This window comes from Bubalus bubalis, chromosome 9 (assembly GCF_019923935.1).
Source record: "Bubalus bubalis isolate 160015118507 breed Murrah chromosome 9, NDDB_SH_1, whole genome shotgun sequence".
NCBI lineage: Eukaryota > Metazoa > Chordata > Mammalia > Artiodactyla > Bovidae > Bubalus > Bubalus bubalis.
Genome location: NC_059165.1, coordinates 2370721 through 2387745, shown reverse-complemented (window position 1 = coordinate 2387745; position 17025 = coordinate 2370721). Strand labels below are relative to the sequence as shown.

General features: G+C 46.3%; 1 protein-coding gene across 4 annotated transcripts in view; it reads left to right on the top strand.

Annotated features, from left to right (window-relative positions):
- The window catches only part of FER (FER tyrosine kinase), a 479416-nt gene that overhangs the window by 449120 nt on the left and 13271 nt on the right, over positions 1-17025 (top strand). For all 4 annotated transcript variants that reach the window (XM_044947250.1, XM_044947251.1, XM_044947249.2 and 1 more), the window contains one exon: positions 13336-13490. In XM_044947250.1, coding sequence (XP_044803185.1) covers positions 13336-13490 — 155 coding nt within the window. The remainder of the gene's footprint in view (positions 1-13335; positions 13491-17025) is intronic.

Sequence of the window (17025 nt, the reverse complement as noted above, 5' to 3'; positions counted from 1 at the left end):
GGACTGTCTCGGCCAAGTGCAAAGCCTGTGGCCTTCCCTGCACGGAGAAGATAGTCATGCAGAGCGTTAACCATCTGCAGATGTTTCGGTATCTGCATTGAGGTGCATTCCACCGTGATTCGTGTGTGCGAGTTCATTAGTATCTGGACATTTTGCAGACCGTAAAAATTCAAATGGCCTTGATGCACCTTGTGCATCACAGATTATACGCAGTTGCTCTCCTTCTTTACGTGCCTTTGGTGTCTGAATTTGGTGCCAGTGTGAGTCCGTGTGTCGCACAGTGAGAGTGTGAACAATGACAAATGGTTTGGGAGGAATCGTCCTGTGCCTTTATAATTGTCATGCGCCTTTACATAGGACAGAAAAATAGAACAGCCAAGGTAGCGCATGTTTTAGTCCTCTCAATATAGTCGGTATTCCGGAGCTTAAGCACTAGCAGGACTCTATTTCATCAGGTCTCAGGAGCAAGGTGGCAGAGGCCTGTCTACTCAGGGGCTGCCGAGCTTAAGTTTTGTCAAGGTAAAAACAGTCATTCAAAGGAACCAAAAGAATACTCAGCATCGTAGAATACTGGAAGCACACAAGCTTTGGAGCAAGACAGATTCCACACTCAGCTACTTGTCCACTGTATTTCCTTGAGCAAGTTATTTAATCTCTGCGCCTCGGTTTCTTTATTGGTACAGTAGTGTCAGTCATGTCCTACTCTGTGCGACCCCATGGACTGCAGCCCACGAGGCTCCTCTGTCCATGGGCGTCTCCAGGCAAGAATACTGGAGTGGGTTGCCATTCCCTTCTCCAGGGGATCTTCCCAGCTCAGGGATCCAACTCAGGTCTCCCACATTGCAGGGGGATTCTTTACCACCTGAGCCACCAGGAAGTCCTGGTGATGCCTGCATTTAAGATAGAGATACCTACAAGGAGATCCCACCAGCCCATCCTAAAGGAGATCAGTCCTGGGTGTTCACTGGAGGGACTGATGCTGAAGCTGAAACTCCAATACTTTGGCCACCTGATGCAGAGAGCTGACTCATTTGAAAAGACCCTGATGCTGGGAAAAATTGAGGGCAGGAGGAGAAGGGGATGACAGAGGATGAGATGGTTGGATGGCATCACCGACTCGATGGACATGGGTTTGGGTGGACTCTGGGAGTTGGTGATGGACAGGGAGGCCTGGTATGCTGCAGTTCATGGGATTGCAAAGAGTTGGACATGACTGAGCAACTGAACTGAACTGACTGAACTACCTACATTTAAATAGCAGTTAGGGATAATAGGTTAAGCTCCTTGTATCATGCCTGTCCCATACTAGGTGCTAAATAAGTGGTCACTCTTATTATTCTTACTGGGTCAGGAAGTGTGTTTTCTTGATTCAAGCATGTAACTTGTAACTAGCCCTCCCAACTTTACTTCCATTCATCAATGTTGGTGTTCATGCTTGTGATGGAAAGGTAGGAAACCCTTCACCAGGACCGTCGAGCATCCCTGTGTGGCAAGTTCATCCAGCCGGTTACAGGGGGACAGTGCCTTTAACCAGAGCTTACAGAATGTTAGAGTGGAAAGGGTCATACGCTGGCTACCGCGTGCTGGACCATTGACCACCGGCTCCTCCAAGCTACTGCAAGTGTCCAAGGGCGCATCAAGCTTCCTTTGAGACAGAATAGTGTATCTGTATATGTCCATATGCAGTACTATTTTACTGTTGTGATTAGTGGAATACAAATTTGTTTCAAAACATTTTTGAATCCTTAGGAGCTTTTTCATTATATTGTATCTTCTTTGTCAGCCATTGTAAAAATACAACTCTTACATCAGGGTAAATGTGGTACAAACAAGCCATGACATGGTTGCATATTATGTGGAAGACCTTATGCTCAAGACGGTTAAGAACTGGTGCTCTCATCCCGAGGCCCAGGAAAATGATGCGTGGGGTACTCGTTTACTTGGCTTGTTAAGGAAAACCTCGGTGATAAACCCAGGTCTCCAACTCCTGGTCCAGAACCCCAGGCAGAGGAGGTGTTCTCACTGTTGCTCCTGGAAAAATCTGAAGTGTATTTCATATTCAGATCAGTACCCACGAAGCTGAGTATTGACAGGAAATGAATTGTTTGAAAAAGATTTAAAACAGTACCTGACAAATATAAAACATTCAACAAATGGTTGCTGTTGTCTTGATGACTGTTCAGTAAGGAGTGATTCTGTCACTTTCTTCTGTCTGTTGCTCAGAGGAATTGGCTGTAGGAGCGTTACAAGTGTAGCGTTGTAGGTTTATCATCAGTCACTCAAGCAACTAGCTTCTTTCTCCCACTATCAGAACAGGAGTGGGCGGGTGTTTTTAAAATCTCCCTTCCAGAAGTCTTAGGAGCAGAGGCTCTTGCCATTAGTACTAAGTGTGGAGGGCGGGTATCTCTTGGCCTTAACTGTGCACGCTTAGGACAGCTCTGTTTTGTTGTTGAATTCCCCACTGGGATTTGGTATGTTTCTGTGAACTAAAGAGATTTCAGTATTTACTTTCCATCAATGTTGTTTCATTTGTCTTCGCCACTACCCACCATGCCCCAGTTCTTTTTGACCAGACTCTTTCTTTATTAATAGGTTCACCTTTAGATCAGTATTGATTTATAATTTGTAGTAGTCTCTACAGATTTGATATCTAACATCATCATGTGGCCCTCAAGTGATAGTAGAAAGTTGTGAATAAGAGATGCTTAGTTCTGACTGTTTAGACAGAGGTTCATAACGATACACCATCCAGATTAGTCACAGTACTTAAAGACAAAGGAAGTCCCCTTTGGGTTTGTCCAGTAAATTGAGGACTAAAGCAGGTGTTATCACTGCGTGTTTGTGGTTCTGGGTTTTTTTTCAATATCCGTATTTGTGGTATGAGTTCCCTTTCTAACTATCTAGGAATTATCTATAAGCTAAGTGAAAGAATATGCCTAGTCCATACGCGCATATCCAGCGCATATCTGACAGCTAAGTTGCTGTCAGAAAGGAGATCAAAGAGCCAGAGTAAGCACAGGTATGTGCGCCCCCCACGTCCATTTTGGTGACGGCAGGTGGCTTCCGGGGCCTCCGTGAGCGTGAGCAGCTCTCCTGCAGCCAGCTCTCAGGGAGCAGTTTCAGGGCCCAGCTTGCCCGCAGCGGCCTCGTTAGGGGAGTCAGCAGAGCCTCTGTCTCTCCACGGACAGGCCAGGGCCACGTTTCTCCAGCACACGCTCCAGACTCGGATGGAGGCAACTCAGCCTCCAGGGCTGACCCTGCTGTGCTGTTGAGAGAAGGTCACCTGGTTTAGAAGAAACTCCCTAGGGCAAGCCCAGGACAGCTTTTTAGCAGCTGCACCTGCACTCCCAGGGGGTGCATGTAAAGAACCCACCTGCCAGAGACGCGGGCTCCACCCCCGGGGGTGGGGGGAGGAAGGTCCCCTGGAGGAGGCCTGGCCACCCACTCCAGTGCTCCTGCTGGAGAATCCCATGGACAGAGGAGCCTGGCGGGCTGCGGTCCATGGGTCGCACAGCGCTGGACACGACTGGGCGGCTCAGCAGCAGCAGGCTGATGTTCCCCGCACACTCAAACTCACCAGCGCCAGGCCTGCCCGCGCCCGGGCCGGGCCGGCTCTCCGTGGCCTGCTCTGGGTGCTCAGCCTGTGCCTGCTTTCTCCCCACTGTTGGAGCAGGTCTGCGCCTCATCGTGAGGTTCTGTTTGCAGTGCCGCCAAGCACTCAGGCCTGTCCGACTCTGCGCCGCCGTGGACCGCACCTACCAGGCTCCTCTGTCCACACAGATTCTGTGTGACGTCTGTTCGTTTATCTACTGGAGTAATTTATGCCAAAATGTGATTAAAAAGTCTCATGTACCTCCCTCCCCTCAGGTAGCATGTTTGCATTTTTGCAGCGGCTTTAAGCAAATGAAGCGCCTCAGATCCCCAGGCCTCGAAGTGTCCCGCGGGCAGCAGGCCAGGGGTTTCAGGAGCCCCGTGGCTCTCAACGCACCAGCCCGCCGGGCACTGGGGCAGGCCTCAGCAGAGACACACAGCACACCCTCTCCCTCTCCTGTCTGCACGCACGAGGGCGGCACCTTCCTGCCCACCTCCCAGAACGTGTGGCACACGACGGTTTCTCAAAGGAACAGAAAAAGCACAGTTTAATAATGGGCCTGATGTCCACAGTTCTGCAGCTGGGCCTTCCTTTGGGGCCTCTTCTTTTAGAACTAAGTGCCCCGTTAGTGGTGGGGGCACAGAGCTCACCAAGGCAGAGGTGGGAAGTGTGGTGCAGGAAGCTGTGAGGGGAAGGGAGGCTGAGGAACGAGGTGGGGAGTGGAGACCTGGGAGTCAAGTCACAGGTGCGCCTGAAAGTGAGGCGGAGAGATCTGCACCTTCACATGGGTTTTATTCAAAGAAGAGAAGGTGATTCAGAGGTGGAAGGACGCACCGTGGGGTCTGCAGAAGGGTGTGGCCGTCACTTCTTTTTTGCCTCATCTCTGGTCCCATCACTGTCGGGTCAGTAGTGGCGGCCATGACGTGGTCCCCGAGGGGCCGCTCCATGCTGCCCGCCTCCCTCTCCCAGTGGACACGCGTGTGTCACTTCAAACCATTTGCTGACATTCAGCTTCTTCCAAAAACAGGTTTTTCAGGTCCTCCCAACTTTTCAGAGGGGAGAGTGGAGTGTCACTTCCTTTCTTAAAGGTAATCAACTTTTAACTCTTGGGTTGTTTAAAATTCGGAAGTTGTAGCCACTGGCTGCGGATTACGGGGTGTGTAATGGGATAGCATTCTGGAAGAGAAGCACAAGGTGTGTTGAGAGGCATGATGGCAGGGGGCCAGTGTGGCAGGCTCTGAGGCCGGACCTCAGTAAGCCCCCACTGACCGTGCAGCCCTAGGCCGGTCACTCCACCCTCCAGCCTTCAGGTTCATCTCCTGTATAAAGACAGAGGTCATCAGTACCGTAACTAGAAGAATTAAGTGGCTTTTATGAAAGGAGCTTAATATAATCCCTGACATTTAGCAAATGCCACATAAATTGTTGCTGTTAGGAGAATTAAATTGAATGGCTTCTGTGTTTATATAAATAGAAAGGTGGTCAAGCAGTTATTCCAATTAGAAGGGAGGAGAAGGCAGTTATTCTCCAATACACAGTTTCTGTAACTAAAATTCAAGGTTTACTGCTGTTTTCCAATTGCTGTGCTAAACAGTTTACATAATTTTCACAACAGTCTTTAACAGATACTTCCTACTTTACAGATGAGAAAACTGAGGCCAAGCCTAAGTAAATTTCTAAAGGTCCAAGAGCTAGTGAATCATCGATGCAGTGTTTCAGAATTGCTGCTTTCAACTACTCCTCTGTAATGCTCCCCGAGTGTGCCTGCAGCCAGCACTGACACATATGCTGTGCACTAATAAGACAGAATTCTGTTCTTTAGCAGAGCATAATAAGGCAAATGAAGTCGACTTCATTTATCCCCCACCCCTGGGTTATTGGCTTTCTGCCATGTGTTAGAATAAGGAGATCTCAGGTATTCTCCTAAATGCTGAGAGTTATTTGTGACTCAGTTTTATCCAGACTGGGGCCTTCCCTGGTGGCTCAGTGGTAAAGAATCTACCGGCCAATGCAAGAGACGTGGGTTCAGTCCCTGGGTCAGGAAGATCCTCTGGAGAAGGAAATGGCAACCTACTCCAATATTCTTGCCTGGGAAATCCTATGGACAGAGGAGCCTGGCAGGCTGTAGTCCCTGCGGTCGCAAAGAGCTGGACACGACTTAGCAACTAAACAGTAACAATTATCCAGACCCAGTGGGGAAAGAAGCAAATATTTCTTAACTCCTTTCCTACTGAGGGATTAATCTTGGCTGCAAGCAGTGAATGACATTTGGGATAAAGCAACCGGCAGAGGAGAACACTGGCCCAGCCTCCTGGTTGTCCCTGGTTCACCACAGTATTTGCTCTGAGAGGCAGCATCGCTCCAGAGCAAGCTGCTCGCTGTTGTAATTTCCAGAGAGAGCAAAGGAAATGTGCTCGTCTCCAGTGCCTGCTGGCATTGGATTTCCCGTAAATGTTCTCTGTGCTCGTTTCATCCTTAATTAGCCTGTGTCATACTGCGTACAACTTGTAAGAGACCCTTGGTATACAGTTAAAAGTTTGAATCTTCAAGTAAGATTACTCAGCAGACCTAAGTGGAGCATCTCCATGTCCTTTTGGCAGTCAGCAGCATTCACTGTGCTGTTCCTCTGCACCTGGTAAGATCAAGTCATCTCCCATCGAGACAACCCAACTGAACTCCCAGTTCAGTTCAGTCACTCAGTCGTGTCGGACTCTGCGACCCCATGGACTGCAGCACGCCGGGCCTCCCTGTCCATCACCAACTCCCGGAGTTCACTCAGACTCATGTCCATTGAGTTGGTGATGCCATCCAGCCATCTCGTCCTCTGTTGTCCCCTTCTCCTCCCGCCTTCAGTCTTTCCCAGCATCACAGTTACCGTCTGTGAACACCACACCAGCCTGCTAGGAGATTCCCCATCTCTGAATTCCTCTAGGATTTGCAGTCGGTAGCACACTGGCTCACGTTGACTTTTCTCCGGCAGTTTCATGTGGGGAGAGGCAGGGAGCATTAGTCTCCTGCCATGTCTGACTTGGGGCAAGACAGCTGGGAGCTAAATAAAGAAATAAACGGAGATGAGAGAGGGGCAGAGGTGTGTGTCTGCCTTATCTCCCAAATTAGATTGTCAGCTTCTCAGCCCAGAGACCGCATCTGTGGTTCCTATCTCCTTTAATACTTTTTAGACTATTAGGCAAAGGGTGAGTATGCAGTGCATGCTTATTGCCTGAAGGCCTGAGGTTTTATTTTAATTCATAGAGTATGCCCAAAGATACCATTTCCATGCACTTGAACGTATCTCTAAATTAGTTTTAGCTTCGGCCCTCATAGAACTGAAATCCTCGTTTCAGAGGACAAACCCCACGCCAGTGCCGCAGTGAAGATGGCGTATGTCGTTCACAGCACAGGCCTTATTCTAAGGAAAGGTCTGACACCGAAATCCTGTAAATGCCTAAACAGCTACACTGAATAACACTCACTCGGACCAAGAGAAGTGGCATTTGGCCTGAGGGGGCGTCACCCGGCCCCGTGGCCAGGACTGGGCGGTGCGCCCTGCGGTCCACCGTACCTCTGTCCAGTCAGGTGACCACATGCCAGTGATCCATTTCAGGACCTGCTATTCTGCTCCAGTGATCTGTAATATATCTGTTCTACTTAACTGTATTGATGATGATATCTTTCTAGTGACAGAATCAGGTTAGGTGAGTCCTTCAACTTTATGCTTCTTAAAATTGCTTCGATTATTCTAGAACTTTGCATTTCCAGATCCAGTTTTTTAAAAAAATGTACATTAGTATAGTTGATTTATAATGTTGTATAAGTTTCAGGTTTACAGCAAAGTGATTCAGTTATACATATACATGTATCTACTCTTTTTTTAGATTCTTTTCCCAAGGACACTCAAATAAGTCACAGAGCTGTTATTCATTCAGGCCATCTAGGCCATAGGTAGGACGTGGCATTCCTAAGCACACAGAATGTACCTTTATAGAAAAGTTCCTTCCTACAGATTAGAATGAACCAGTATTTCACTACCACTCACTCTAACAACAAACCAGAGTCCCTCACTCTTCCACAGAACTGGGAAGCGAATCAGTGATTTAATTTTAACCTTCGGCTTCTAAGCTTCTCCATTGTGAAACTAGACCTAATGAATAAAGCTAATCTTATCAGGTTAGTAAGGTAGGAAGATGTCACTTTCCTTTCTGAATGTCTTTAGCTGCTATTGGCCAAGTTTACTACAAAGATGTACAAGGCTGATTTAGCTCCCCGAGGAAATGCCATATTACCAGTCAGCTGTTGCTAAAGTCAGTGCTCAGGGTACTTCCTGTGTTACAAGACCAACTGTATAAATTAGACTACAGTTTTTCAGACGTCTTGACTCATGTTGGCTATGTAGAAGTACATTCCAAAGATAAATATATAAAACCATCTCAGCTGAAAGAGAAGCAGTTTGTTGATAGTTCCTCAAGAGAAAAGAATTACAAAGCAAAGCAAAGGACAGACAACCCGCCTTGAGCAGGGATCACTCCTAGAATAAAACAGTGTGTGTGCATTCAGCAAGCGTCTGCTGAGCACCTGCTAGTGCCCGGTACTATTCTGGGCACGGGGGTATAGCTCGGAACAGCACACCACCTCTTGACAAAGGCCTCACACCGGCAACGCCCACCTCCCCTTCCCGCATTAGCTTACCCTCTATACACTAGTATTACTGTCTGCATAAGTTAGAGGGGAAACCCCTTTGACCTGAAAGGCTCTCTAGTCGCCTCCTCATTTCTCCATATGCCTTTATAGAAAACTGACTCAAGAGTGGCTAAACCTCCCTGTCTCCACTTCTTTCTTTCATTCTCTTTGAACATGCGTCAGTCATACCATCGTACCCACCGCACCTGAGACTACACTTGTCAGTCTCATTAAATCCCACATTGCTGAATCTAATGGCCAGCTCATCGTCCTCATCTTGCTTGTCTCCTTAGTAGTAGCTGACAGTTACTGTCTGATTCCTCCTCGAAAAGCCTTCCTCACTTGGCTTCCAGGACACCAGCTCCTCTGTTGGTTCCCTCCCTGCCTCACTTGCTCCTCCTCAGCCTTCTTTCTTCAGTCCTTCTCTAAGTCACAGAGTGCTCTGGAGTACAGTCCTTGAATCCTCCTTCCTCTCTACACACACTCTCTAGGTGAAAGCATTCTCTAATCCCATAACCTCAAGCGTCACCTCAAAGTTGACAACTCCAAGACCTCCCTTCTGACCTCCAGACTCATACACCCAGCTGCCTACCCAACATCTCAGACTCAGTATGTCCAAAACCAGACTCCCCACCTGCAGTACTGAGTTAGTTTTGACTACATGGGTCCGTCTAGTCAAGGCTATGGTTTTTCCAGTGGTCATGTATGGATGTGAGAGTTGGACTATGAAGAAAGCTGAGCGCCGAAGAATTGATGCCTTTGAATGTTGGTGTTGGAGAAGACTCTTGAGAGTCCCTTGGACTGCAAGGAGATCCAACCAGTCCATTCTGAAGGAGATCAGTCCTGGGATTTCTTTGGAAGGAATGATGCTGAAGCTGAAACTCCAGTACTTTGGCCACCTGATGCAAAGAGCTGACTCCTTGGAAAAGACTCTGATGCTGGGAGGGATTGGGGGCAGGAGGAGAAGGGGACGACAGAGGATGAGATGGCTGGATGGCATCACCGACTCGATGGACATGAGTCTGAGTGAACTCCGGGAGTTGGTGATGGACAGGGAGGCCTGGCATGCTGTGATTCATGGGGTCGCAAAGAGTCAGACATGACTGAGCGACTGAACTGAACTGAACACAAACATACATATATCAAAAAAAAAAAAAGAAAAATCTAAGAAACAAAAATTGCTTAAATGACATAGGAATTTCTCTCACACATTTAAAAGAAAAAATCTAGACATACAAAGTCCAGATTGTGTATGGCAGGCATACTTGTCATTAGGGACCTGGGCCCCTTGTCTCGTTACTTCTCCAGCTTTAGTGTGCTTCCTCTTTTCGTTGGTGGGAGAGAGAAATGTAATGGTCCTTCCCCTCTAAAAGAAACTTACTAGAAATCCTAGACAACTCTTCTGCTTGCAGCTCATTGGCCAGAACTTAGATCATGGCCAGATCTCGCTGCAGGGGAGGTTGGAACGAAGAGCATTTTTTAGCTGAATGAGAATATATGCAGCTAAAAATGGGGTGGGAGGTGAAAAAGAGGATTAAATGGACAGTAGGGAGCAGCTAGCTGTGTCTGCCATGCTCTGAATCTGGTTCTCCCCCAGTTCCCCTTTCCCTTGTCAGCCACATTCTCCCAGTTGCTTAGGCCAAATGCCTTGGGTCAGCCACGGCTCTTTTTCTCTCCCAGTCTACATCCAATCCACCAGCAAATCCTCCTGATTGTGCTTTCAGAATAGATCCTGAATCTGATAGCTCTGACCACCTCCACACTTGCATCTTAGTGCAAGCTGTCATCGCCTCTTCTAGACTTCGCAGATAAGCTGCTTACTGGGCTCTCTGGTTTTGCCAATCCACTCTCCGCACAGTAGCATATCATCCTTCAAAACCTAAGTCACACTGTGTCATTCCTGTGTGCAGAACCCCGCCTACCTCCTAGCTGATAAAATCCAAGGGGCTTAGTATTAAAAGGCCATGCATCATTTGGTCCTGGCTCACTCTGATTAAATCTGTCTTCTCGCTTACTCATTCCACTCCAGCTCTGCTGGCTTCCTTGATGTTCCTTGAATATACCAAGTATGGACCAATTTTAGGGCCTTTGTATCTATAAATACTATTCCTTCCACCCTGAATGCTCTTCACCTAGAGATCCCCATGGCTTGCTCCTTAGTTTCTTTCAGGTCTTTGATCAAATCTCACATTATCAGAGAGACCTTTCCTAACCACCTATCTAAAATAGGATTCCCTCTTGAAAATCTTTTTCCCTTTATATAGCTCTTTTTCCTCTTAACACTCAACATTGTCTGACCTTTCTTCTGATATTCTGTGTGTGTGCATGCTCATATGCTTTATTTATGTCTATATATAAACGTCTGTATTACATATATGAATCTGATTGTTGAGCATCTTCCCACTAGAACTAGAGTTGCAGACTTGGTCTCTTTTGTTAACCACCATCTTTCTATTAGTTAAGGGAGGTCAAGACAGAGTTCTCTGACAGAGAAATGTAATGGGTACTTCCCTTTTCTTTTAAAGAAACTAAAGAGTTCTTCTGCTTATATCTCATTGGCCAGTATTTAGATTATGTCTGGAGCTAGCTGCAGGGGAGGTTGACAAGTCTCACAGAAGTCTCAATTGAGCTAAGAATAAATGAAGAGGAGCGAACTATGTAAAAGTCTAGAAGGCGAGTACTCCAGGCAAAGGGAATAGCAAAGTGCAAAGCCCTACTGTGGAAATAAGCTTGTCACGTAGGTGGGGGTTGTCCTATGTTTGGGGACAAAACACAGTTGAATGTGGCTGGAATAAGCAATTATGGAGACACCGGAACACGATAGAGGCTGCCCAGGCGGCACTGGTGGTAAAGAAGCCCTGCCAGTGCAGGAGACAGAAGAGACTCAGGTTCCATCCCTGGGTCAGGAAGATCCCCTGGATGAGAGCATGGCAACCCGCTCCAGTATTCTTGCCTGGGAAATTCCATGGATAGAGGAGCCTGGCGGGCTAAAGTCCATGGGGTCGCAAGGAGTCAGACACGAATGAAGCAACTTAGTCAATTTAGTACACACGCAGAACAAGGTGAGAGAGGCAGGGCAGATCACCAGGGAGGGTTTTGCGTATCCCAGATGCAAAAAGGGAAAAGAGAGAAAGAAAGGCACCTGCTGGGAGCAGGAGCTCCGCTGTGGCAAAGGTCATGAGGAAGGAGGCTCAGCATACACAAAGGTGGGATCGAGCTCAGGAGTCCCCCTGGAAATTCTCGAGCATCTACCCCCAAAACCAGAGTCTGCCTACTCTCTGCTTCGTGCTCTCACCTACACCTCAGACTTTATGGGGGGGGCTGTCCCCCATTACCTCTCTCTGAAAAAAGAGTTAACTTACAGCTCCAGTTAATAAAGTTCCTGGGTGTGATAGTGTTTCAACCTACAAACTCCTTTGGAAGTCCTCTAGCCTGCCTGAATAGGTTTTTCCGGCCACATGTGATTGCTCAGAGCCTCCCAACTGTGAGAGGCATGAGATGTTCTAAACTGTCTAAATACAGATTCCTTTGAGCAGTTAAAAGATTGATTAGAAATTGTATTGGTGAAGGGTTTTTCACTTGTTGGGCCAATGTTTGCTGCTACGTTTCCATATCCCTTACCTGCTGTGTCCCTGGCAGTGTATTGATTAATATAATTGGTGTAAGTAGTAGCTTTAATGTTTGTAACCTTGGACCCTTGAGTTAATTCTTTTTCTTGTTGTAGCCCACCACACCTTTGCCCTATAGGAATGCAACTTTAATGCTTTTGGAGGGTGGCGCCTGACTAATCACCTTTAGAGAAAAATAAGTTTTCTGAAGAAAGGGTCTTAAAATGTTAACAGGCCTCTGGGCCAGAAGATGATGCAAATCACCTAAACTTTTGCATATGATAAGTTTGCAGGAAGAAAGCCTGGCTTACTGCATGACTCTACCCCTTCCCCCATTATTCTCTATGCATAACTTAAGGTATAAAAACTACTTTGAAAAATAAAGTGCGGGCCTTGTTCACCAAAACTTGGTCTCCCCATGTTGTTCTTTCTCTCACCTTCTAGCTGACTTATTCAGCCTCTTTTCTCCACTGAATTTCCTCACTGAGCTATCCTTATTTAACCACTCTTTATGTCCTTAATTAACGTTTAATTAAGCAATTGTTTCCTGATCGCCGATGCCATCTCCCCTTCGAATTCCCTGGATCCACCGGGGCTGGACCCCGGCAGGCACCAGCCTCTTTGGCACCTCAGCCATTCTCCAACCTTTGGGAAATTCCAGGGATACACTGCCAAAGGCACACGCACTATTTAAGTAACTGAAAGTAAAGAAAATGTAAATGTTCTGTTTCCCCATCGCACCCGTCACACTGCATGTGTTGAGTAGTCACATGGTCCGTGCTGCCTACCAGCCAGCACACACGGGGCCCGCGGGGCCGCATACACCCTTGTCCCAGAAAGTTCTGTTAGTGCAGCTCTGGGACAGCCAGTCAAGAGAGAAGTAATACGGAGCCTGCTTAGTCTCTCCTGTGGCTTCTCTCTTAACCCTAGAATCAGTGCTTCCTGTTTCAGTGGGAATGATGCCCGTGGCGCCTGGATTAGCTTCCTGTTTCAGTGGGAATGATGCCCGTGGCGCCTGGATTAGCTTCCTATTTCAGTGGGAATGATGCCCGTGGCGCCTGGATTAGCTTCCTGTTTCAGTGGACATGATGCCCATGGCGCCTGGATTAGCTTCCTGTTTCAGTGGACATGATGCCCGTGGCGCCTGGATTAGCTTCCTGTTTCAGTGGACATGATGCCCGTGGCGCCTGGATTAGCTTCCTGTTTCAGTGGACATGATGCCCGTGGCGCCTGGATTAGCTTCCTGTTTCAGTGGGAATGATGCCCGTGGCGCCTGGATTAGCATGTGGCCCATCACATGTGCATGTGCTCTCGTGGTAATTTTTACCTGTGACAGAGAGAAAGACTGGAAACTCACATGCATTCTTAACCTCATTACGAGCACACTGCAGATGTGAAAATGCAAAGTGTGGAAGCCATCCATGTGAATGGTGTTTTCTGTGTCTTATTGTGACCTAGGGATCTTGCTGCAAGAAACTGCCTGGTAGGTGAGAATAACGTGCTGAAAATCAGTGACTTCGGAATGTCTCGTCAAGAGGACGGTGGTGTGTATTCATCTTCTGGCCTGAAGCAGATCCCCATTAAGTGGACGGCACCAGAAGCGCTTAATTATGGTAAGAAGGGACCCTTCCTTTCTGGTGGTCAAAGCGGACTCCGTCAGCATGAACAGTCACAGGCAGAGTCCCGGGGCAGAGCAGAGCACAAGTGAGAATCAGCTGAGGGGCAGCACACAGGGTGTGTGTGTTCAGACTTTGTACACTTGAGGACAGACTTAATTCAGCGATTTTATTGATCAGATTTCTGTGTGTAAGATTGCTAGATTTAAAAGATGGTTAGAGTTACAAGCACTGTTAAGTGTGAGTGTGCATCTGAAAGTTTCTATCGTGATCCAAGAAAAAGATTATTTCTATTTTAATAGTCAGATTAGACCCAGAGTCAAAGTGTTGTGTGGCTCTGGACCATTTCCTTTGAATACCTTATATTTGGTCCAATAACCTCATCTGATGTTAGGTTCCTAAAATACTGAGTCTGTAGTTTCTCTCTGAAAAACTGACATGGTTTCTTAGCATCTCAGTCTCTGGAACTTGTATAAATCTTTTGGGAAGAAAGAGATGGAATATGTGTGTGTACATATCTAAATCACTTTGCGAGGACATTTCGACTCAACTACCCTCCAGTATAAAATAAAAATCAAATTTAAAACATATCATAAAATGATTCTTTGTTAATTTAAATTGAAAAGTACTTCATCATGAAAAATTAATATAAAGTATTTACAAAAGTCTTAATGCCTAAATTAAAGACAGGTAATTTAGAAAAAGCTTTGAGGTAAAATTCATGTGACATAAAACTGACCGTTGTAAAGTGACCAGTTCAGGGGCGTTTAGTGCCTTCACAGCGCTGCACAAATACGGCCTCTGTCTGGTTCTAAAACATCTTCCTCACTCCAGAGTAAAGCCTTACACCCGTATTAAGAAGTGACTCCCCCAACCACTGGCAAGCTCAGACCTGCTTTTGGTTGCTATGTATATACCTATTCTGCCTATTTCACATAAATGGAATCGTATACTATGTGGCCATTGGTATGTGACTTCTTTCACCTAGCATAAGGTTTTCAAGGTTCAACCGTGTTATAGCATGTATCATTATTTTACTCCTTTTTGTAGCTCAATAATATTCTGTTGTATGTATCTACCACAGTTTATTTATCCGTTCATCCACTGATGTGTATTCGAGCAGTGTTTGCCTTTTGGCAGTTGTGAATAGTGCTGCTTTAAACATCTGTATACTAGGATTTATTTGTGTACCTATTTTCAATTAATTCTGAGTACACACTAGGGAATCTGGTAATTCTGTGCTTAAGTGTTTGAGGAACCACCAAATGTTTTCCAGATCAAGCTTTGGAATATGATTGTTTTGGAAGTGAGTTGGGATGGATCCAGACACCACAACCAGCTTTGCATTTTGCACATCAGCAATGCTACTGAATAGACATGCGCAGGCAGTTGTCATTGTAAGAAGTTGACTAAGCTGTTCTAGTTTCCAGCAATGCAGTTTTTTAACTTAACACTTCAGGGATGCTAAGCCTCACCCTTAGTCTGTCTTCCCGTGTGCTGGCGAGAGAAGTGCTGGTAAGCTTTGAGGAATCCCACCACTCCTCAAAATCCACAGAACATGGCAGCCCTGCTATTTTCCACAGTGATTCTTCTCTGGGGTGGTCATTATTCTGAGGCTATATTCCTAAGGAGAGCAATCACAAGATGAAAGAAAGGACTGCAATCTTTTTTTTAATGGAGACATTTTCTTAGAAAACGAAACATTGCTAAGCACTTCTTGTTGATTCTTACAGCAGCCCTATAAGGGCCAGTCCTGGACTGGGGGCCTTAAATACTTACCAGTAAAACCCACTCTCTACAGTGTGTTCTTAATCCTGTTGGCCAGATTCTCTATATTACATTGCCTTTAAAATCTCTCTTACTGCTAAGCAATTATGCCAGTAAAATTCTGCCTTTTAATCAGGGCGTATTTTGGTTGAATTTCAAGCTGACTAAAGTATTTACCAAATACTTTAATTCAGAATTCTAATTCCAATATCTGTAAGAGCCAAACCTAAATTTAGCATGTCATAGAATAAAGACATGTTTCCCTGTTGGCTCAGATGGTAAAGAATCTGTGTGCAATGCTGGAGACCTGGATTTGATGCCTGGGTCAGGAAGATCCCCTGGAGGAGGGTGTGGCAACCCACTCGAGTATTCTTGCCTGGAGAATCCCATGGACAGATGAGCTTGGTGGGCTGCAGTCCACAGGGTCACAGAGAGGCAGACATGACCGAGCAACTAAGCGCAGCACACATGAAGATCTTTGGTGGGCAGTGACGGACTGTTTTTTCATGTTAATTTTATAAAATACTGAACACCACACCCTCTCATCACAAACTGAAAATGGCTTAAAGACATAAACCTAAGTCTTTAAGACAACATACAACTCCTAGAAAAGATCATAGAAAAAACATTCTTTGACATAAAGCATACCAATGTTTTCTAAGGCCAGTCTCCCAAGGCAATAGAAATAAAAACAAACCTAATCAAATTTACAGGCTTTTGCACAGGGAAGGAAACTAAAAACAACATGAGAACACAACCTACAGAATAGCAGGGAATATTCAGAAATGATGCGATTAACAAAGGCTTCATTTCAAAAGTATGCAAGCGGTTCATACAACTCAACAACAAATAAACAACCCAATAGACCTTTTTCTTCTTTCCTTCTTTCCCCAAAGGAAAGAACCCTTTCCTTCTTCTCCAAAGAAGGAAAACAAAGGACCAACAGGCACATGAAAAGATGCTCAGCATCACTAATTATCAGAGAAATGCAAATCAAAACTGCAGTGAGATACCACCTCACAGCAGTCAGAATGGCCATCATTAAGAAGTCTACAAGTAAATGTGGGAGACGGTGTGGAGACAGGGGAGGCCACTGTTGGTGGGAACATGACTGGGTGCAGCCACCGTGGAAAACAAGACGGGGGCTCCTCAGAAGACCAAGCGCAGCATCACCACATGATCTAGCCAGCCGACTCCTGGGCACACACCCAGGCAACACTCTAACTCAGAAAGACACGCGCGCCCCAGCACTCACAGCAGCAGTGCTCACAGCGGCCAGGACAGGGCAGCAGCCTAAGCCCATCCCAGGCGGGTGGACACGGAAGACGCGGCCCACGCACACAGTGGGCTGGGAGAGAATGGAATGACGCCGTTTTCATGACATGGGTGCAACTGGAGACTGTCATACCAAGTGAAGTAAGACAGAGAAAGACAGGCAGGCACCATATGGTACCCTTACATGCGGAAGCTAAAGCGTGACACAAATGAACCTGTCTGTCAAATAGCCGCAGACGTGGAGGGCCAGCTGGCAGTGGCCAAGCGGGAGGGGGTGCGGTCAGCAGGTGTGAGCTTTTATGTACAGAATGGAGAAACAGGGCCCCACTTTATATGTTTATACACAGAGAATAGTCAATGTCCGATGATCAACCATAAGGGAAAAGAATATTTTTTAAAAATGTATGTACATGTATAACTGAATCATCTTGCTGTACAGCAGAAATTAATACTGTAAGTCAACTATACCTCAATAAAAATATTGATAAAA